Genomic DNA, 23,663 nt, shown 5'->3' on the forward strand with positions numbered 1-23,663 from the left:
ACACATGGTGGCTCACAACCGTGTGTGTGTGTGTGTGTGTGTGTGTGTGTGTGTGTGTGTGTGTGTGTGTGTGTGTGTGTGTTTAGAGAGAGGAGAGAGAGAGCAGTCAGGGAGAAAGGGGAGAAAGAAATAAGAGAGGCAGGGTGTGTGGGGGTATGTGGAGAGACGGCTCAGCAGCTACACTGCTCTTCCAAGTACAGCAGCACCCATGTCATAGACAGTTCACAACCACCCAAAACTCCAGCTCCAGAGAATCTGACACCTCTGCCCACCCCACACACACTCACATGCACATAATTAAAATAAAACAAGTTTTCTTTTTGAGACAGGGTTTCTTTGTGTAGCCCTGACTGTCCTGATTCTAGTTCTGTAGACGTGGCTGGCCTCAAACTCAAAGAGAACTGCTTGCCTCTGTCCCTCTGCCTCCCAAATGCTAGGATAAAAAATGTGTAGCACCACCACCTGGCAAAATAAATTTTTAAAGCAAGAAAACAAGCAAAGAATCTATCAACAAATCAGTACATTCTTAAGTCTGGAGCGTTTAATATTATATAAGATGTTTATTTTCAAACTTTATTCTTGATGTGCCTAAGTATGTAAGACACTGGGCCTTTTTGCATTCATCGATACATCTCCATGAAGAAGCCACAAGAGATCCACAGTAGGCAAACAACAGTACTCACAGCAACAGTGTTTAATCAATGTTTCTAAGAGTCAGATACTAGACCAAGATTCCTACATGGATATTATCTCATTGAGTCTTCTGTAATAGCCCAATTGATGTCATTCATTATCCCACTTGGTGAATATGAAAATTGAGGCACTTAGAATTCTTGTGTAATATTAATGACAAGAAAATCACAAGGCCACTTAAACATTCTAAAGAACATTCTAGCATGAAGCAGTTTTCATTAAATACTGGCTGATACAAGTGCCCACAGAGTAGAATAAAAGCAACGTTAATAACAAATGTTAAAGGGAGATGGAGAGATGGCTCAGTGGTAAAGAGCACTTTCTGCTCTTCCAAAAGATCTGGGTTCAAATCCCAGCACACACATGGTAGCTCACAACCATCTCTAATTCTAATCTAGGGGATCCAACACCCTCTTCTAGCCTCTATAAGTACTGGGCACACACAAGGTACACAGATCAATAACATATAAGCAATCTATACACACTAAAAATTAATAATAAATTTGAAAATACTATCTTACATGTTTATAACATGGTCACATAAACAAGGCCTACACAATGACAATGCCAGCTGACATCCAAACATAGATAGAGAGACTCTCAGAAGCCCCCACCCTAGATGAGTTAGAGCCAATTAATGGCTCTTGAGAAAGAGAGAGAGAGACAGACAGAGAGACAGAGAGGGGGGGGGGGGGAGGGCAACAAGATACAAGCACTTGCTGCCAAGCGTGATGATGACCTGAGTCGGATCTCTGGGATCCTTGCTGTGTAAGGAGGGAAGTGACTTACATAAGTTGTCTGCCACATATGCCCATATACATACTACACACATACATACACACACTCACACAAAATAAAATGTAACAAACAATGTAAATAAGCAGACAATACATGCCAAGAGCTGAGAATGGAGTGCAGTGATAGATTCCCAGCTCACACAAGGCCCTGAGCTCAATCACAACACCATATAACAAAAAAAAAAATGTAATTTTGAAGAAACTGTTGAGATCCTGAAGCATTTGACCTTTACTTATTTATCACACTCCAAAGCCCAACATAAACTTCATCAACATTTATACCACCCACCAATGCTGCCCACAGCTTGCAGGCCCCAAGCACTTTTGCTGAACAAAGAGCTACAATCCTCCTAAACTCCTCCGCTGATTTGAGGAGGTGAGGCCCAAGGAATAACTTACTTGTCCCTTCAGCTGCTTGATGGACTGCTGGAGAGTAAGGATCTGGTTAAAGAGAGGACTCTTCAGCGTCTCATAAAACACAGACAGCTTCTCATTCTGCGTCGTGTCACCCTTCTCCTGCAATTTCATTCTCAGGCGATCGAGGACCTGCAGGACCTGCATTTTCTCTTGGTTGCAGAAAGGTGATCAGAGCTCAAGTTAGACGCCATCTCACAATCCACTTTTGGATCAAGTAATTTAACAATAAAAATATGTAGCTTCTATACCTGTAGCAGGATTTTCAGGCATTTTGGATTATCCTTTTCAATCACTTTTAAAAGGCCTAAAAGAAAAAATTAACTTTAATTATAGAAGTATGTCTGTTGTCCTGCAGAGGAAACTAAAGCAAATTTCAAGAACGCTCTTTGTCAAGACTGTACTTAGTGAAATTAAAATTAAAATCACAGAAAGGCATCAATGCATGTCCTCGCAGATGAGGACAATTTAAAAAGACCAGAGTCAGTGTTGACAAGGCTGCAAAGCAGCTGGAATTATCACATACTGTTAGCAGAGAAGTAAAATGCCACATCACTTTGGAAAATTTTTGTTTATTTTTATTAAATTTTTATAGTTTAAATCATAAGTAGTTTCTTATAAAGTTAAAAATGCACTAATTATATAATCCACCCCTTCTGCTCATGAACACTTACCCAAGAGAAATGAAAATATGAACTATATTGTATGTGAAAGTATATTCTATGATTTGCAAAAGGTCCCAACTAGCCAACTAGAAATACCAAGATGCCCAATCATAGACAAGTGGATAAACAAATGTTACATAAATATAACATTCAGAGAAAAAAGTTGCTGACACATACAATAAGGATGAATTCCAAAAGTAGTGTGCTGGGGGATGGGGTTGGGGGATATAGTAGAGTCCTTAACTAGTATGCAGGAAGCCCCAGGTTCCATCCCCATAAAACAGATTACAAGTGGTGCATAACTGTAATCCCAACACTTGAAAGGAGGACCAGGAGTTCAAGGCCAGATTGGGCCAAAGGAGATGATGTGCCAACAACAAAACCAATAAGGTTGTCATCAGCATTGGTAATAGAGACATTTTTGATATGCATAAGTAAAGAAAGGCTTATGGAAATAAAGATTTCCAAGACAGCAAAGTTTCCCTGAGTTCCAGGCCTACAAGACCCAATCTGAAAATAAATACATAAAAATAAAATAATCATGTAAAAAAATTAAAAAGAAAGGCTTCCTTTAGAAAAGTGTTTCTGTATATAGTTCACAGAATTTTCCTGATTTTTTTTCTAAATTTTACACACATTGGTATTTTATCTGCATGTATGTCTCTATGAGGGTGTCAAATCCACAAAAACTGAAGTTACAAACAATTGTGAGTTGCCATGTGGATGCTGGGAATTGAACCCAGGTTCTCTGGAAAAACATCCAAGTGCTCTTAACCTCTAAGGCATCTCTCTAGCACTGGTTTTTATGTGTGTGGTTTGGTTTTTGGGTTTGGTTTTTGGGTTTTGTTTTGTTTTGTTTTTTAATATGCCAATTTAAAAAAGAAGTGTCTCCAAGGAAATGAAAAGCAAATATTTACAAAGAAATGATTGGGTTAGACACAATCATCACCACCAGTCGACTACTCCCTGATACCCAAGCAATGTGGATCAGAGCCTTACATACACTAGGCAACCTACACACCCACCCCCATCGTACTTCCTTAAAAACCATAATTATGTGCCAACAGTTAATGTTTGGTTATCGTGTGATTAAACTAATTCTGCAGGGCAGGCTGTGTGATTCTGACCACAATAAACTAGTAGGATAAACCTTCTCTTTGTGATTCTACATGACTTCCCTAACAGCCAGCAAGTATTTATTCTTTGAACTTCATTATTCTCTCCTTTTCAAGAGAACATATTACTAGCATCAAAACCATCTGCTTCAACAAACCACTTGCTATTCAAAATTAACATGTTCTGAGACTTAATCTTACTTCAGTGGACAAACTAAGAATTTCAATAACAGACTGTGAAATGCACTTTGAGGTGATGTCCTATGGACTCATCAAACAGGATGTTCATGCTGGCACTGTGCTGTCAAGTACAGGGAAATGACATTCTCAGGAGTTTTACCTGCTGGCTGGGGCTCCTCCAGAATGGACAGCTATCTGTGTCTGACATCTGCTGTATAGTTGGAATTGAGTTAGACTTCACATGAGACCTGAGCATGCTGGAAACCCACCCTTCGTACAAAACAGGAAAGTTATACAACATGCCCAAGTGATAGAAAAACCAGCATCTAGGGGGATGTTTGTGTTGTTTCATACTTCTGTAAGACAAAAAGTGTGCATTGGGGAATTTTCTAGAAAAAATTTAGGAAGTAGAAGTTATTACTTCTAGAAAAGAGGAATTTAAATGTTAGCCTTTGGAGGATGAGGCTATAACTCAGTGGTAGAATATATGTTCAGCATGCAGAAGGTTCTGGATTCAATCCCCAATACCACAGGGGAAAAAAAAGACTTTTACTTTATAGATTTCAGGGTTCTTTGAAATTTTATTCAAAAATATGGATTAAGAACTTGGTTCAGTGGTACAATATTTATCTAATAAACATAATTCTCCACTACTACAATAAAAATAAGCAAGAACAGTACTAATGTTCCAGTTTTAAAACAATGGTGAAAGGGACAGGTATGATACCACACAGTTGTAATCCCAGGAATCAGGATACCCATGAGCCAGGAGGATTCAAGTTTGAGAGCAGCCTGGGCTACACAGTGAGACAGACCTTGTCTCAAAAGTGAACAAAAACAAGTTGAGCATAGCAATATATACGCCTATAACCCCAGGACTCCGGAGACTGAGGCAGAAGGATCTTGAGCTTGAGGTCAGTCTAGGCTATAAAACAGACCCAACCTCAACAAATAGTAAAATTAAGTAAATAAATGTAGTAAAAGCAACAAAAAGAAAATGGCTGAAGGGGTCTAACAAGAACAAGATATATAGCAAGACAGAAACAATGTAATCGGATCATCCACTGTGTACCACGTGCTAAGAGAAAACAGATTAACCACCTAGGATGTCTGGGAATGCTATAATATGTATTTCAGAAACCCTACCACAAGCCTGGCAATGATGGAGCACACCTTTAATCCCAGCACTCAGGAGACAGAGGCAGGCAGGTCTTTGTGAGTTAAAGGACAGCCTGGTCCACAAAGTGAGTTCCAGACAGTTCTCTGTGTAACAGCCAGGACTGTTATACAGAGAAACCCTGCCTTGAAAAACCAAGAGAGAGGGGCTGGAGAGATGGCTCAGAGGTTAAGAGCACTGGCTGCTCTTCCAGAGGTCCTGAGTTCAATTCCCAGCAACCACATGGTGGCTCACAACCATCTACAATTCAATCTGGTGCCCTCTTCTAGTATGTAGGCAGAACACTGTATATGTAATAAATAAATAAATCTTTAAAAAGAAAAACCAAGAGAGAGGGAGGAAGAAGGGGAGGAGAGGGAGAGGGAGAGGGAGGGAAGGCAGGAAGGCAGGAAGGAAGGAAGAAAGGAAGACCCTTTCCCTGTAAAAGAAAGGGGGTGGGTAGAAAAGAGAAAATAAAGAGACCATTTTTGTTTATTTGCATAGGATAAGCTCAAGTCTCAGTCACTACTACTGACATATAAGGCAGGGTCAGTGGGTCTCAAACTTTACTCTCCCTGTTAAACCCCAAGTTGCTGGACTTGCTTAGCACTTTTTGCAGCAGGTCTGATGAGCCCTGAAACTTGCATTGCTGACAAGATTTCATGTGAGCCTGGTGCTGCCAGCACGGAGCCCACATCCAGGTGTAGGGTATGCACAACATATCTAGTCACACTGACTGACACAAGAAGTCTCTAGATCAGTGGTTTTCAACCTTTCTAATGCTGTGACCCTTTAATTCGGTTCCTTATGATATGATGACCCCAACCATATTTTCATTGCTACTTCATAACTGTAATTTTGCCAATGTTATAAATCATATCATAAATGTCTATGTTTCTGGTGGTCTTAGATGACCCCTGTGAAAGAGGTTGCAACCCACAGGTTCCGACTCACAGATTGAGAGCTACTGCAGAAAAAGAGAAAACAATAGTTTAGAGTGGACTTGCTACAAGTGCAGACTGTGAAGAGGTGGCAGGCTGACAAAGAGGCGCGTGTGAAGACTGGAAATGAGCCAGCAGATACCCTCCTGTGACACGCAAAGTGTGCCCAGCATACCTACTAATTAAAAAAAACCCTGGGCCGGAGAGAGAACGCTGGTTAACAAAGAGGCACGTGTGAAGACTGGAAATGAGCCAGCAGATACCCTCCTGTGACACGCAAAGTGTGCTCAGCATACCTACTAATTAAAAAAACCCTGGGCCGGAGAGAGAACTCTGGTTAAGAGCACTGGCTGCTTTTCCCAGAGGGCCTGAGTTCAATTCCCAGCAACCACATGGTGGCTCACAACCATGTGTAATGAGATCTGGTGCCCTCTTCTGGCCTTCAAGCATACATGCAAGCCGAACACTGTATACATAGTAAATTAATTGATTAGATTTAAAAATTAAAATTAAAAACCCTGACCTTATAATCTGAGTCTTTTCTGAATCCCTTTCCATAAGCTATGCATGATGACACATGTTTATACTAGTACTTGGGAGCGGGAGGCAGGAGGATTAGGAGCTGGAGGTCAATCTGCTCTATACAGCAAGACCTTGTCTCTAAAATGAACATCTTCATTTTTATATAAAAAAAAAAAATCTGTCTCTTGCAGCTGACTGAAACAGCTGTAAGCAGACTAGTTTTTAGCCTGGAGTCAGCACAAAGTGATCAGACTAACTCAAGAAGTATTGGGTCCAGACATCTATCTTAAATAGAAATGTATCAGCCAAGTGTGGTGGTGCATGCCTTTAACTGAAGTACATGGAGGACTGAGACAAGAGGATTGTCATGGGTTTGAAGGCAAATTAGGGTACACAGTGAGTTCCAGAGTAGCCTGAGCTACAGCTCAAAATACATACATACATACATACAAGCATGCATGCATGTGTACACTAAATAAATAGTGTGCTTCAGTAGTGTTCAAACCTTCTGAGCATACATTCCAATCATTAAGAATATGTTGGGCTGGGTCAAAGTGCTTGCCTTCATACAGGAAGTCTTGGGTTCAAACCACACTGTCAATGAATTTAAAAATGTTGGACACAGATTGAAGATTCTTTGCTTTTTAACAATTATGAAAATATACTACTGAGGCTGGAGAGAGCGCTCAGTGGATGAGGTGATGCTGTAAAAGGTGAGGATAGAATCAGATCCCTAGCAGCAACACAAATGCAGGGCAGTTGTCGAAGTTCACATGCAATCCCAGCACATAAGAGACAAAGACTGGGGGTCCCCAGGGCAGATGACTAAAGCCTGATGACTCGCAGTCAGCCAGGTGCAGTGAGACATCTGGCCTCAGTAAATAAAATGAAAAGCAATCAAGAGACACCTGATGTCAACCTCTGACCTCCACATACATGTAGCACCTGCATACATGTTCACCTACATGCATGCAAGTACAATGCCACATACACAAAATAAATTAAATAATAATAATAAATACAACTTTACTATTTACAATACTTATACATACTCGTTTAAAATGCATAACAAAGACTTCAAAAGGATAAAAACAACAATTAAAATCTATTATCAGGACTGGAAAGATACTCAGCAGTTAAGAGTGCTCCCTTCTTTTGCAGAGCACCAGAATTTGATTCCCAGGACTACTGCTCACACCAAGCTGCTCACAAACTCCAAAGGAGGATCTAATGCCCTCCTCTGGTCACTGCAGGCAATTGCACTCACATGCACCCATCCCCACACAGAAACATGCATACACATACATAATTATGAACAAATCTTCAAAAAATTTTAATTGTACTGTCCTCTTCCTCCAAGTAGATGAAATGGAGACATCTTGGAAACTATTGGAACAGAGATCAACTCAGTAAGGGTTAGGTAAAAGGCAGTTGGCCATTCAATACACTGACTTGTGTTTAACATAAGAGGCCTAGAAATCACTACAATTCTGTGACTGCAGAGAGGGCTCCACAATTAAAAGCCATTTGCAGCTCTTGCAGATGACCCAGATTTGGTTCCCATCCCCCGCAGACTAGCTCATAACGATCCATAACTCCAGTTCTCCTACACCCACAGGCACCAAGCACACACATGGTGGGAATAATTTAAAATCTTTAAATGAAAAGGAGAATTCCATGGTTCAGGCAATATCTAGGGAAGGGAACTAAAACTCAAAAGGTAAATGGCAAATGCAGGAAAGAAAACAATGACTCTACAGCAATGTCCAGTCAAACATATCTGACATACTTAGTAAGAAATTAACAATCCGGGCGGTGGTGGCGCACGCCTGTAATCCCAGCACTTGGGAGGCAGAGGAAGGCGGATCTCTGTGAGTTCAAGGCCGGGCTGGACCAATAGCCTCCAAAACAATACAGAGAAACCCTGTCTCGTAAAAACCAAAAAAATACAAAAAAAAAAACAAAACAAAAACTGCAAAGAGCCGGGCGTTGGTGGCGCATGCCTTTAATCCCAGCACTCGGGAGGCAGAGGCAGGCGGATCTCTGTGAATTCGAGACCAGCCTGGACTACCAAGCAAGTTCCAGGACAGCCTCCAAAGCCACAGAGAAACCAAAAAAAGAAAGAAAGAAAGAAAGAAAGAAAGAAAGAAAGAAAGAAAGAAAGAAAGAAAGAAAGAAAGAAAGAAATTAACAAGCTGGTCCTGGTGGAATAGCTGAATGCACCACTTAATATTACCAAGGCACTAGCTTCAATCCTCAGCACCTCCAAAAGGAAAAAAAACCAAAACACAGGTATGATACTGGCTTAATTGTCAACTTGACGCAACTGAGAGTCACCTGAGAAGAGGGTCTCAATGAAGGACTCTCTACATTGAGTTGGCCTTTGGGCTTGTCTGTGGGAAAACCCAGCCCACCATGGGTGGCACCATTCCCTAGGCAGGGGCCCCCTGTGGAAGACTGAAGAAAGCTAGCTGAGCATATGCAAAAAAGTAAAGATGCATGCTTTTTCTCTGTGTCTGCTCTTCACTATGGAAATGATGTGATAGTTTGAAGTTCCTGCCTTGACTTCCTTCCAGTAATGGACTGTGTGCCTGGAATTATAAGCTGAATACACCTCTTCTCCACTAAGTTGCTTTCTGTCAAGATATCTTGTCCTAGCCTGAGGTGGTGACATGTGCCTTTATTTCCTGCACTTGGGAGACAGAGACAGATGGGTCTCTGTGAATTGGAGGCCTGGTCTACAGAGTGAGTTCCAGGGCAGACTCAAAGCTACAGAGAAACCCTGTCTCAAGACCCCCCCAAAAAAAGATATTTTGTCACAGTAACAGATGAAACTAGAGCATTGGCCTTACATTTGAGTATGTTTAAGATGAGTACAACTTGTCACAGATAGGTTAACTACAACTAGCACAGTTAGAAGTTAAAACAGTAGGACCCGGTACTAAAGAATCCCAACAGGGCCAGGGAGATGGCTCAATGGGTAAAGTACTTTCAAAGTAGTGTGAGGACAAGAATTCGGATTCCCAGCTCACACTTCAAAGCCTCACAGATATGGAAGCCACCTGAAATCCCAGAACTAGGAAGGCAGAGACTTAGAATCTCCTAGACAAGCTAGCAGGCTAGACTAGTAAATATGTGAGCTCTGAGCTCAGAGAGAGATCCTGCCTCATTAAATAAAGTGGAGAGCAACCAAGGAAGAGATCCAGTGTCAACCTCAGGCCTCTACACGCATGCCATGGATCCACATATTTGTGAGCAGGCATACATACACCACACAGTCATATTCATGTCACACACACACACACACACACACACACACACACACACACACACACACAGAGGATACAAAGAAAACAAGAAGTTTATTATGCTCAGCAGTTGCTATTCCATCACTGAATGAGAGATTAGGCCATGAATTTTCATATCAACTGTAGGTCTGACTGAAAAAAATTACAATACTTTGGCTTTTTAAAAATCCATATCCTCCTATGCCAATGCCAGCTGATGAAATATTGGGGGTAGCAACTCCACCAGGATTCCCCCAAAATTTCAGAGATGACTCGGAAAAAGAATTTGGGTTTAATTTGCATTTCTGGTTGAAGGAAATTTACTGAAAAAAAAAATCTGTTAAATCCTCAGATCACCAATCCAAACAGCCAGATGTGATGGTGAGTATCTTCAATCCCAGCCTTCTCATGAGGCAGAGACAGGCTGATCTCAGTGTGTTCAAGGCCACCCTCGTCTACATATGGAGCTGCATGTGAGACTGGGCTACATAATAAGACCCTATCTCAGAAAAAAAAAAAAAAAGAATCCAAGACAAATTAAGGATCAAAGAAACATGCTTTACAGACTTCAGTAGCTCATGAGAACTCAACTTCCTACTAACAAACACCTGATCATCTATTTGAAATTTTTGGAAAATAAGGTCACTATCTACCTTGCTCAGAAAACATGGAAGTGCACAAGTCAACTGGATCATTACAACTGGGTGGTTCATAACTCCAGAGTTCACTAAACCAACAAGCTTGAAAAATCCGTGATTTTAATATTAAGTGTAAAGTCATGATGAAGTTATTTAAAAACTGCAGTCCATAAACAGCTTTCACTATATTCCTTCAGAGGCAAAGTTCAGGATTTGTCCATCTTCTTTTGTCCTCAAAGATCAATATTTACTAGGTACTCATTAAATAACAAACAGAATCCAAACCAAAGAGTGGTGATGGCTGCCACCAAGACTCTAAATAACTGTATCAGCTGCCATGCAATACAAACTCAAGTGTTAACAGCCCATTAAGGGAAAACTATTTCCCTCTGTTCAGGAGAGTGGAATCTCCGGCCTGGGAGGAAACCTAACATTCCAGTTGGGCAGGTCAATCATCTGGCTAAGGGACCTGTCTCAAGAAGGCCTGATCCTCCTTATGCCATGATAAAGAGATAGGAGGAATTATTATCCCCTTAATGTCACAAAGCCGTTAGGTCTGCCCTCCCAAGTCCTGACTCAGAAAGGCATAATTCTTCCTTATTCCTCCCTTCTTTTCCCTTTGGATGCTGGCCAGAGCCTAAGAATACCTTTGCTGTTATTCTGGGCTTCTGGCTCTTTCTTTGGAGCCCCCTCCCTTTCTTGTCATGAGGCTGTGTGGTTGACCTCTGTGACTCAAATAGCAAGAATTTTTCTTTTCCTCTGCTCTATCTGCCTCCTCTGGGTAGCTGCCTAGATTTAAAGTTGGTCCTCCTTGGAGTTTTTCTTTTAAACTCTAATAAAATTGTCTTCAAGCTTCCTTTGGAGTCCATTCTTAAATTCTTTTAATAACAACAGTAAGAACTCCAAAAAGGGAGTATACCAATTTCCCTGATAACATGTAGCAACTCCACCAGGATTCCTCCAAAATTTCCAGCAACACAAGGTATGTTTCCTACAAATGCCTGGTGAAAGCTTTCCTAAACCAGTCAAACATAAAAAAATTTATATATTTCCACTGTCAAAACACTAGCCTATAAGAAAAAGCAATTCCAAAATGAGGCTAGGTACTAAAGCTACAGGCAACATTTTAAGTTCACCTGAAAGTACATATTTAGGAAATACTGAAATCCAAGTTGAAAGATACCATGAGAAAATCAAGTTTGTAGCACGAATAATAAAAACCCAGAGGCATATTCTGATTCAAGCTGAAGATCAGAAAAGCAAAGCAGCCAGCCAGTGGCTCTCACCTCTACCAAGACTAAAATGGAGATCCTGTCTTCCCCGTGACTGGAAACTGTATCTCACAAGACCCTTTGTTTCTTCCTTTTACCTCTCTAGTGTTGGGATTAAAGGTGTGAGCTCTGTTACTCTTTTAGATTGATTCACTCTCATGTAGCCCAGGGTCGTCTTGGACTCACAGAGATCCATCTGCCTTTTTCCTGAGTTCTGGAATTAAAGGTGTGTGCCACCACTGTCCGACATCTATAAGTAACTAGTGTTTTGCATTTTGTGCCCCAGGAAAGCTTTATTAAATCATAAACAATATATCACCAAACAAGTTCTTCAGAATAGTTTAGTTCAGTTGGCAAAACATGAATTCTATCATTGAAGCATTCAGGTGAATCAATTCCTGTCAGTACTTTCTCTGTAATTTGGTTGATTTTGCATAAGTGAAACTACTCTGTTATGCTTGTGTGGTTCTATTGGTGACAGTTCTCCCCGAAAAGCAACAACAGCACACATCTGACCAATTTTCACACTTATTAAATCTCTGATCATGTTCTTAATGGATGTCATCACCTCAGTCCTCACTAAAAGACCTGAATGTTCAGACTCCACTAACAATTAGCTCCTGCCTCAACGTTGGTCTATTTCCCCCATATGCAGCTGTGCCCTCACAAGTCTCCGGAAACCACAGACGTAACATGTTTTGGAGTTGAAAACAAGCTAACAAATAGACAAGAAAGGCCATCCTACCCACCAGGGCGCATTCTCCTTTTCCCAACAAGCATCCCTCTGCTGGTGGGTAAGCCCGTCATGTGATGCAAACATTTGTAAGCTGATGTGGAAGGACCGCTGATAGATTCAGGCTAACCTAGATTAGTGAGTTCCAGGTCATGCCAAGCTACAGGGGAAGACCCTATCTCAACCTCTTTCTAGAAAAGAAGGGGGAGGAGCATATTTGTCTGCCACTAAATTGACTGTTTTAGCATCTATTCTGTAGAATGCAAAGTCATTCTGTATACATTATCTAACTGATGTTCTTAATGCCTTATCTGTATTTCATAAATCCTTAAGACACAAGGGTACGGGGGCTGGAGAGATGGCTCAGAGGCTAAGAGCACTGACTGCTCTTCCAGAGGTCCTGAGTTCAATTCCCAGCAACCACATGGTGGCTCACAACCATCTACAATTCAATCTGGTGCCCTCTTCTGGAAAAACACTGTATGTGTAATAAATAAATAAATCTTTAAAAAAAAAAGACACAAGGGTACAATGCTATTGAAAAAAACCATGAAACATGAGAAAGCATAGATGCCACTGAGGAGAATTAATTAACTTCATGGGGAAGAGAACTATCAAATGCTCAAGATTTTCTTGATAAATAACGAAAAATAAATTTGAAAAAAAGAAATTTTAAACTGAACTGACCATGTATATTCATTTATCTCCCTTTTGAGAATAAAAAGTATTCAGCAAAGAATCTTTGTTTTTTTCTTCCTGTTTTTCTGTGACTGGGTTTCTCTGTGTAGCTGACTGTCCTGCAACTTACTTTGCAGACCAAGCTGACTTAGAACTCAGAGAGATCCACCTACCTCTGCCTCCCAAGTGTTGGTATAAAAGGCATGTGCCACCACCACCTGGCCCATTAAAGAATCTTTTTAAACATCTAATTGTTGAGAGGACTAAATTTGGCCTAGCACATGGCACACACTCAATAAACAACCAACAAACAATGGCTTCTATTGTTGTTGGTATCTCTTTTCAATCAAATTACATAACATTTTGAAATTTCAAATAAGTTAATATGTCGATTGTGGTTTTGCTATGTAATCAATACTGAGATGATTGAAAACTTTTCATCAGTGCAATTCATACAAAACAAGAGACCAAAGAAAGAACTATATATTGGAGTTTTGTTTTGGTACTTTTTTTCTTTTGGGTATTTTTTGAGATAAGAGTCTCACTACGTAGCCCTGGTTGGTCCAGAACTTGATATATAGACCAGGCTAACTTGAAACTCACAGAGATCCTCCTGCCTCTGCATACCATCTCTCTTTTCAGGCCTCTCCCCCCAGAAAGCCCACCAAGCAGTGGCTCCTCCCCTACAGGGTATTTAAGGCCCCCCTCCTTGGGAACAGCCTCTCGGTTTCCCCTTTCCCCAGAACACTAGGGAATGCTTTCCTCAATGTAAAACCTGGACTTTAATTTGGTGACTTATCGCATCGGTGGAATTACCCACTACCAGGAGATACTTTTACTTATCAAAAAACAGTTCTTGTTTTCTGTGATTTATAGAGTTGTTTTTCTGAAGGAGCATTACAGTCTTTGCCTAAGTTTGGTCACATGACAATCCTGGCACACCTGGAACATCTTGCATTATTGGGTATTACAAACGGTACACAATCAGGACTACAGTTGAAGGGGTGTGATATTTTCCTTCATGGAACAGATTAGATCAGGGGCTTTGATTTAGGAACTTATTTTACTCCAAAAACAACTTTTACAAAGCAACCAATAAATATGCTTCTGCATGACTATTTGCAGTTCACTTCCTCCCGACTGCCTCAGAGCCTGAATTACATTCTAGAGTGACCCTCTTTCTTTCATTGTCCCTCTTAACTCACAACACCCCACACCACCAAGTCAGTTTCAAGTCTTTAAGGCCAGCATGATGGTCCATCAGTAATCCCAGCATTTCACAGGCAAGAAAGATGAGGGTGAGTTTGAGGCCATTGTCTCAAACACAAGTCAATTTATATTGGAGTGTTAATCATTCCCCCTGAAGGATAAACACTTATGCAATCTTTATCTAGTGTCTTCCAATAGAATGTAAGCCACAAACTAATTTTAAAATTTTGGCAAGGGCTAGAGAGAGAGTTGAACAGCTAAGTTTGTACACTGCTCTTACAGAGGATGCAAATTCAGTCCCCAGCACCCATGTCAGGGCACTAACCTGGCCTCCCTCCACAAGCACTTGCACTCACTTGCACAAACCACACATACATGCAATTTTAAAAACAATAAAAATAGCATTGAGATGGCTCAGTGGTTAAGAGCACTGGCTATTCTTCCAGAGGACCTGGGTTCAATTCCCAGAACCTACATGGCAGCTCACAACTGTCAGTAACTCCAGTTCCAGGGGATCCAATACCCTCACACAGACATCCATGCAGGAAAAACACCAATTCATAAAAAGAGAAAAAAAAAAGCAGTAGTGGCATACACCTTTAATTCCAGAGGAGGCAGAGGCCCAGCCTGGACAACAGAGTGAGGTCCAGGACAGCCAGGGCTACACAGAGAAACCCTGTCTCAAAAAAACAAGACATAAAAATAAAAAATAAAATAATAGTCTTTAAAAGTTCTTGACGAAACTAACTTTAATATGCAATTTACTTAATCCAGCATATACCACGGATCATTTAAACAAGCACGTAATGTAAAAATGAGATATTTTAAACTTTCTACACTGTCTTCAGAAGCTGGTGTGCATTCATACGTAAGATACGTATTAGTGCCAAGAAGCCCCAATCAACTTGTGCCAGCAGGGTTCTGTGTTCACTACAAAGTCCTGACCTATTAACCTAGACCTTTTCAGAAAGGTCTTTGCAAGGTTTTCCTTCTCAGCCCAGTCTCTGACTATCCAGGTAAGAAGGCTTACAGGCTTGAGTTCTTCCTCACATCTGAGGGGAGAGGAAAATGGAGAAAATCAGCTTGCTGCTAACAAGACACATTCTCTAGACCTGTTTCCTTCCAGCCTCTCCAATTGTCAGTGAGGCAGATCATTTCCAAAGGGGAACCAGCATAACTCCCTTGCCAAAAGCTATAAGTAGCACTAATGCTCGTCATTAAACTCTACTAGGTCCTCCACACCTATCTATTCATCTCACTAAAAAGACGGTATTATCTGTTGGTAAAGCAAATGCTCAGCATGTGCAAGCCCTGGGTTTCCATCCTCAGTACCAACAAATACAAATAAAACAAGGTACTGGCAGGTACTATATTTCCTTCAATTTGCAACAGAATCTACACTGGGGGCTCTAAAAGATGTCTAAATCTATACAAAAATACCAGATTTTAAAAAATAGCAGTGGTTATATGAACTCAAATATTAAAGCAGAACAGTCCTGTTTTCTCCAGAAACTTAGCTCTCCTACCAATATGAGCAAAGATTTCAGCAAACTGACCCTTTTTGTGACTTCCCCAGGCTAATGCATTGTTGTTAAACTTTAACAAACCAAGCAAGCTCAGACTACTTGGCTGTTTGATGTAAAGGTAATTATTAAGCCCTATTGTAAAGAATGGCAAATGCTGGGCTACTGCTGCAAAATTCAAAATTTTAAAAGTGAATTCATTACAAGAAAACACAGATATTCCCATCTTTAAAAATACAAAGTGTACCTAGAACCTTCATCCAGTGACTGATGGAAGCAGATGCAGACACCCACAGCTAAACACTGAACTGAACTCCTGGAATCCAGTGAGAGAGAGGGAGGAGTGATTAGCAAAGGGGTTAAGACTGGGCTGGTGAAACCCACAGAAACAGCTGATCTGAACAAGGGGGAGATCTTGGACCCCACACTGATGGCTGAGAGGCCAGCATGGGACTGATCCAGACTCCCTGAATGTGGGTGTCAGTGAGGAGGCCTACGCAATCTATGGGGCCTTGGGTAAGTAGATCAGTATTTATCCTTGACGTACAAATGGACTTTGGGTGCCAATCCCACAATGAGGGATGCTCTCTCTGCCTGAACTCTTGGGGGAGGGTCTAGGCACTGCCCTGAAGGAAATGACAGACTCTGGAGACATCCCATGAAGGGCCTTACCCTCCCTGGGGATTGGAGGGGCAAGGGGAGCTGGGATTGGCATGTGAAGCAAGCTTGTTTCTAATTTAAATAAAAAGTTATGTTTGGAAAAAAAATACAAAGTGCACAAAAAAAAAGTACAAGGTGAGCCCAGCAGTCGTGGTGCACACCTCTAATCCCAGCACTCAGGAGGCAGAGGCAGGAGGATCTCTATGAGTTTTAGGCCAGTCTGGCCTACAGATAGTTCCAGGACAGTAGGACACAGAGAAACAGAATGAAAGGAAAAGGGTCGTGAAATAGGTTTCGGGGGCTGCTAACTGCCATTTTCTTCTTTCAATTCTTTAACAATTTCAGACATGTATACAATGTGGTTTGTTATTTCCACAACAAAGCACCCCATTATCCATCTCCTTTCCCCACTTCTCCACAGAAAGGCCCCTCCTGTTTCCATGTCTATTTTTTGTTCTGTCCCCTTTTGAAAATTCTTGTTTTCCCTACAGTGAATTTATGTTAACTTCATACAAATACAACAGCTGCAGAGGAACTCAGGGTTGGAGCACCTACTCAGTATGTGTATGGTCTCTGATGCAAAGCCCTCACCACTGGAACAATAATGACTCGACTGGAGATTAGACTAAGAGTAGATTCGATGAGAGTTGACAACTTCAGACAATTCAACGTGAGATCAAATCATTCTTCTGATGACAAGTCCATTATAATCATCTAAACTAGTATGGGTGCAATCGCTTTGCAATCAGTTTGCAAATTGTAGCACTAAAAAAAAAATCCTCCTCATCTGTATTAACTTTCGAATTATCGTAAAATTTAATAGTCTTTATAAAGACCATTAGGGTCCTAGAAATAGCAAAAGGTCATGACTTTCCATTTTCTAATTCTGCAAAATAAACAGATTCCGGTTTATCCCACCTCTCCCTAGCTTTCTCTAGAAATAGTGAACCCGAAGCCGTGAAGCTAGTCCACCTGGAACGTAATCTAGCAGTTTCAAAGGAACGGGTTCTGGGTCTCAGTAGGCTTCTCCACTGAAGACACACAGGTTAGGCACCTAGCGATGGTGAGACCATAGGTCAGATGCAGGCAAGAGGCAAGTCAGAGAAACCAGGCAAAGGAAAGGTGTGGCCTCTGACCCGCAGAGACAAACCAGTCAACAAGGAATTGGAATCCGAAGAGCCCACAAGACACTAAGTGCAAGGGGAAGACTCGGCCTTCGGAGAGGGCAGGGGCATTCGAAAGTCGGCAAAGACCTGGAAATGCTTTCCAGATCTTGATCCTGGAAATGTCTTTCTGAGGGCAGCCAAGATCCAGTAACTTTCCCAAAGACTGGAAGCCACCACCCCAGCTACTCCGAGTGCAGCCCGAGGGGTGCGAGGACCCCCCCCCAGGCCAGCTCGGCCCCTCCACCCCCTCCTGCCGTCTGGGGGGGGGGAGGCTCCGCCCCACTCCGAGAGGCCGCGGGCGCCAGATCCGCGAGCGCGCGCGACCGCTGAGATCCCAGGCCCGGAGGCCTGGAAGTCGGCGCGGGGCAGATTAGCCGAGCCGCGCGGGCCGCCTTGGGGCCTGCGAGAGGCCCAGAGCACCGTCCGCAGGCTCAGGACACTGCTCCCCCGAGGCCCCGGCTCGGGGCGCCGCAAGCGTTACCTGGTCAGGCGACAGCGCAGTGGGAGCCCCCGGGGCTGCGCGGGCGCGGCCTCCGCACCTGGCGGAAGTACGGCGGCTGCCCTCACCTGGGCGGAAGTGCGTTGGCCTGCTCACCTGGACGGAAGTGCGGCGGCGGCGGCGGCCTTCTCACCTGGTCCTCTCTCGACCTCGGCTGGGGCTGGGCGGGGCTGGGTGGGGCGGGGCGAGCGGGAGCTCGTGGGCTTCTAATGAACCCCGGTTACCGAGCGTGGAAGGGGCATCGGGCATGCGGTCAGGTGCGGAGGTCACCGGGCGCTGATCTGAGAGCGAGACCCCAAACAAGACGCTGAAGGGCGGTATGCTTGCAACTCCTGGGTGAAGTCCACTTAGCCCCTAGCCCTGTGCACCTTGGTTCCAGTCTTCTTGTGTCCTTTATGTTTTCTAGATGTGCTGACTCAACGTGAAATTTCGTAAATGTCGATCTCTGTGCCCTCGTCATCCTAAATGTAGTTATTGGTGTTTCTTATTTAGAATTTCTATGATAAGCATCTACTTTATCGAATACAGCACCACTCAGTGCCAAAGAGAATCGATCATAAGATATCTTGCTGAATAAATGAACTATTAAGCACTGAGATTGATGGGATGATGAAAAAATGGTATCCTCGAAAAATAAATATATACAAGCAGCTGCTACATGAGGACATTTGCTGGCTGTGCATTTGATAGTTGATGGCTGCGTGCTTATTTTAAAGGAGGTAACCTTTGTTAGCCCTCGTAAGAAGGTAAGCAATTTTTCTAATGTAAAGAATGAGACAAAGGTGTCCGTTTTCACCTGTCCCTATTCAACATACTATTGGAAAGCTCAACCGGAGCAATAGGCAAGGAAAATAAACAATGGGCAGAGCCCCAGCACTCTGGAGTTTCAAGTAGTATTGTCTACGTCCCTGCGTCTAAAAAAGGTAAGAAAAGAAATAAAGAGCACACTAATAGAAAAGAAGCAAACAAAGTCTCGTTTGTGGACGCCATAATTTTAAATGTAGAAAATCCTGCGAAATGGTCGGATACAAAATCAACGGACAAAAGTCAAGGTTGCCTGGGCAAGATGACGCAGTGGGTGAAGGTGCCTACTGTCCAGGCCTGACCAGCTGCATTCAGGTTCTATCCCAGGAACCCAAATAGTAAAAAAGTCAAACCAACTCCAGCAAGTTGTTTTCTGACCTTCATATGTTCCCAATGCCAATGGACCCATGGACCGTGCCCTCTCTCACACTCACAAATGTAAAAAAAGAAAAACACACCTGTAATCCCAGCATTCCCATGGTTAAACAAGAAGATCGCCACGAGTTCAAAGTCAGCCTAAGCTACATAGTGAATTCAGGCCAGCCTAGACTACTGTAGTGCTTGGTGAGCCTGAGCTTGTCTCAAAAATAAATGAATAAAAAGTTGAAAGTCAATAGCTTTTTTGATACCAAATAATGGACTTGCTAAGAATGAAATCAAGAAAGCAAACCCATTCACAATAGCAAAAACAGACAAAAAACCCCAATCCTAGTATCTTAGTTTCTTTTCCTACTTGTACTGGTTAGTATTATGTCAGATGGCAACACTATAGAGTTATATCTGAAAGGTAGAAACAAACCTCAATTAAGAAGATACCTCCATGAGATCTAGCTGTAGAACATTTTCTCAGTGATTGATGAGGGGAGGACCCAGGCCATTGAATGCTGCCATCCCTGGGCTGGTGGTCCTGGCTTCTATAAGAAAGACTGAGTAAGCTATAAAGAGCAAGCCAGTAACTGGTACTCCTCCATGTTCCCTGAATGAGCCCCTGCCTTCCAGGTCCCTGCCCTGGTTCCTGATGTGACTTCCTTCAGTGATCGACTACAGTGAAGAATCTGAAGTAAAAATAAATCTTTGCTCCCCAACTTGCTTTGGGTCATGGTGCTTCATTGCAGCGATAGAAATCCCATACCAGAAGTGGAATATTGCTGTGACAGACCCGACCGTGATTCAGGAATGATTGTGGAAGAACTTTGGAACTTAGTGCAAAAGAAAAAAAAAAGCCATTAGATGCTTAATGTTTGGTGAGCTGTTCTGTGGGAACTTGGAAGATAACAATGTTGAAGGCAATATAGAAGATGGAGACCTGGCTTGTGAAGTTTCAGAAGAAGTTCTAAAACTCTTAACAGGTCATTTGTTATTTGGAATTAAGATTCTGTGGTTCTAGTTAGCTGGGGCTGAAGAAACAACTGTGATTAACAGTATACCAGAACAATTAAAAGTGAAACCTTTGCTGATGGGATATTCAAGGCTAGTTGTTGGAGAAGTCCTGTGTATATGTCAATAAAGCACTGCTGGCCAATAGGGAATCAAGATAGGTGGGACTAGGCGTCCAGGAGGACTCTGGGAAGGAGGAACACAAAGAGTCGAGACGTAACACCATGGGGTAGGAAGCCCGGAACTATTCTCCGGTAAGAGAAATACTTATATTAACAATCATGGGGTAATTACTTAAGTCAGAGCTAGCCAGTAAGAAACAAGCAAGGCCAACAGCTTCATAATTAATATAGCCTCCTGTGTGTTTATTTGGAACTGATGCGGCTCTAGAACCATGCTGGCGGGAAGGCTTCTCTCAAGGAAAAAGCTTCTTTTTACAGCTTGTTGGCTGGAGCTGAGAAATTGGCAGTGGTTGAGAAAAGAGCACCTGGGGGCTGGATAGGTGGCTCAGTGGTTAAGAGTACTGACTGCTCTTCCGGAGGACTCCGGTTCAATTCCCAGCACCCACATGGCAGCTCACAGCTGTTTTTAGCTCCAAGATCTAACACAGACATACATGCAGGTGAAACACCAATGCACATAAAGAAAACAAAAAAAGAGTCCAACATCATTAATGTGAACACTTCTGGGAACTATCTTCCAGTGTCAACACACAGAAACTGTGTTCCAGAGGCAGCCAAGGTTGTACCTCAGACTTGCAGCTGAACGTGAAAGTGTAAGAGTCACCTAGTGCTGTTTTTATAAGCATGAAGTCATGGAGAGCAGCTGAGACTTGGCACTGAGAGGCCAGGATAGGGCATTGGTGAAGACAGCCTCAGTGGCAGTTGAAGACCCAGAATTAAAAGGGTCATACAGAGAAACTGAGGTTTGACACCATAATGAGAGCCTATGAAGTTATTAGTGAAAGAACAGCCCAGAGATTTTGGAGATGCCAGTACCAAGAGATGATTGCCAGCAGCGGAATGGAGCCAGCCCCAGCTTAGAAACAAGCTGTGTCTACTGCAGAGGGCAGAGACAGAGAAGTGGCCAAATCCTTTTAAGGATCCCAGAAGATCATGAGTAAACCGCCGACATGGGATGTTGAGTTATTTATACTGTTGGAGTTTGGTGTTGCTTTGTTTAGATTGTGACTGTGCCTTGGTTTTTTCCTTTTGAAGTGTGTATTTAACCTACGTATTATTTTACAGGGACCCACAGTTGTGAGACTAAATTTTTTAAAGAGATTTCAGTTTTAAAGAAATTTGCAGGGTGGGGAGGGGCGGCTTGAGGTGCCCGCCACCCAGCTCCCAAATAAATCACACACAGAGGCTTATTCTTAGTTATGAATGCCCAGCCATAGCTTGGCTAGTTTCTAGCCAGCTTTTCTTTTCTTTTCTTTTCTTTTTGGTTTTACAAGACAGGGTTTCTCTGTATTGTTTTGGAGGCTGTTGGTCCAGCCTGGCCTCGAACTCACAGAGATCCGCCTGCCTCTGCCTCCCAAGTGCTGGGATTAAAGGCGTGCGCCACCACTGCCCGGCTCTAGCCAGCTTTTCTTAACCAGTTTATCTTTCTTACTTCCATATCTTACTTTCCTTCTTACTCTGGCTGACTGGCTGACCCCTGATGTCCTCCTCTCCTTGTTCTCTTATTGCTCTCCTTGCTGCTCCTTGTTTCTCCTTCTATTTATACTCTCTGCCTGTCAGCCCTGCCTGTCCTTGCTCCTGCCTCACTATTGGCTGTTCAGCTCTTTATTATATCATCAAGTGTTTTAGACAGGCAAAAAAATCACAGCTTCATTAAACAAATGCAACTTAAACAAAAGCCACACACCTTAAAATAATATTCTACCACAAATAAAAACTTGGGGATCAGATATTGGGTTGAAAACCTGCTAGATCAGAGAAGCCAACAAGCAACCAGCTGACCTTCCTTTTTGCCTGGAGGTCCAGCAAGAGAGCATATCTTCTACCATCCCAAACCAAAAAGGCTGAAAATCTGTAAGTCTTTCCTGTGTGTCTCTCAATCAATCTTCCCAGGTCCTCTGTACTCTCTATAGCTAATTCTTGTCAACTAGTTGCTGGTTCTGTCTCCTGACCAAAAGTTAAGTTTATTAATAGTCTCAAGAGCTTCACAGTATGATCCAATATCCTACAACACTGTAATAAAATACTCTAACCCAAGCAAATTAAGAAGGCAAATGTAGGAAAATCTCTGTGAGATCAATACTAACTAGGTCTCTATAGAGGGTTCCAAGCCAGCCAGAGCTACATAGTGAAATCCTGGTGTTTGCTTGTTTAAAAACTGTAAGAGACATTATTTGGCTCAATTCCAGGTAACAGCTTATCAATGTGGGGAAGTCAAGGTGGCAAGAACATGAAACAGTTCTATTCACAGTCAAGAAACAGCAAAGAAGGCTTTTTTTTACACAGTTCAGAACCTCCTTTTTAGAGAATGGTACCACCCACAGTGTGCTGATCATCCCCACCTCACTGTAATCATGGTAGTCCTGCACAGACCTTCCCACACACCAACCTGCCTAGACAATTTCACTGAAACTCTTCCCAGATGATTCTGGATTGAATCAAGTTGACAGTTGAAACCATTACACTGGGACAGAAATTTAACAGTGGAAATGAATGCTCTGCCGTGTTATGGAACACTAATGAAAGAAGTTGAACACAAAAACACGTGTTCACAGGTCCAGAGAATTAATACTGTTAAACTGTTGATATCACACCAAGCTGCTGTGGAATAATCCTGAAAGATTTGACACTCATTGGTTTAAGAAAAAGCTGACTGGCCGATACCCAGGGAGGAAGTATAGGTGGTAGAAGCAGACTAAAGATATTGGGATGAGGAAGCCGGGCGTTGGTGGCGCACGCCTTTAATCCCAGCACTTGGGAGGCAGAGGCAGGCAGATCTCTGAGTTCGAGGCCAGCCTGGTCTACAAGAGCTAGTTCCAGGACAGCCTCCAAAGCCACAGAGAAACCCTGTCTTGTAAAACCAAAAAAAAAAAAAAAAAAAAAAAAAAAAAAAAGATATTGGGATGAGGAAGGGCAGAGGCAGAGGAAGCAGGACATGTAGAAAATGAGGTCATAAACCATGAGCCACATGGCAGAGGGTAGATAAGAAATATGGACTGGGCTGGAGAGATGACTCGAGGTTAAGATTACTGGCTGTTCTGAGTTCAATTCCCAGCAACTACATGAAGGCACACAACCATCTAGAATGAGATCTGGTGCCCTTTTCTTGCATGCAGGCATAGACACAGGCCAAATGCTGTATACATAATAAAT

The 23,663-nt window shown here is 42.5% G+C and overlaps 1 protein-coding gene across 3 annotated transcripts in view; it reads right to left on the reverse strand.

Annotated features, from left to right (window-relative positions):
• Positions 1–18,305, reverse strand: part of Patj (PATJ crumbs cell polarity complex component) — a 309,593-nt gene extending 291,288 nt beyond the window's left edge. For 2 of the 3 annotated variants that reach the window (XM_040757131.1, XM_040757129.1), the window contains exons 1-3: positions 18,130–18,271; positions 2,156–2,211; positions 1,890–2,056 (exon numbers count right to left, since the gene is read on the reverse strand). In XM_040757131.1, coding sequence (XP_040613065.1) covers positions 1,890–2,056; positions 2,156–2,177 — 189 coding nt within the window. In that variant the 5' untranslated portion in view covers positions 2,178–2,211; positions 18,130–18,271. Of the gene's footprint in view, positions 1–1,889; positions 2,057–2,155; positions 2,212–18,129 lie in introns of all 3 variants that reach the window. The other variant, XM_040757130.1, reaches the window with a different exon arrangement.
• Between the last annotated feature and the right edge of the window lie 5,358 nt (positions 18,306–23,663).

Source organism: Mesocricetus auratus, unplaced genomic scaffold, assembly GCF_017639785.1.
Source record: "Mesocricetus auratus isolate SY011 unplaced genomic scaffold, BCM_Maur_2.0 Super-Scaffold_100014, whole genome shotgun sequence".
Lineage (NCBI taxonomy): Eukaryota > Metazoa > Chordata > Mammalia > Rodentia > Cricetidae > Mesocricetus > Mesocricetus auratus.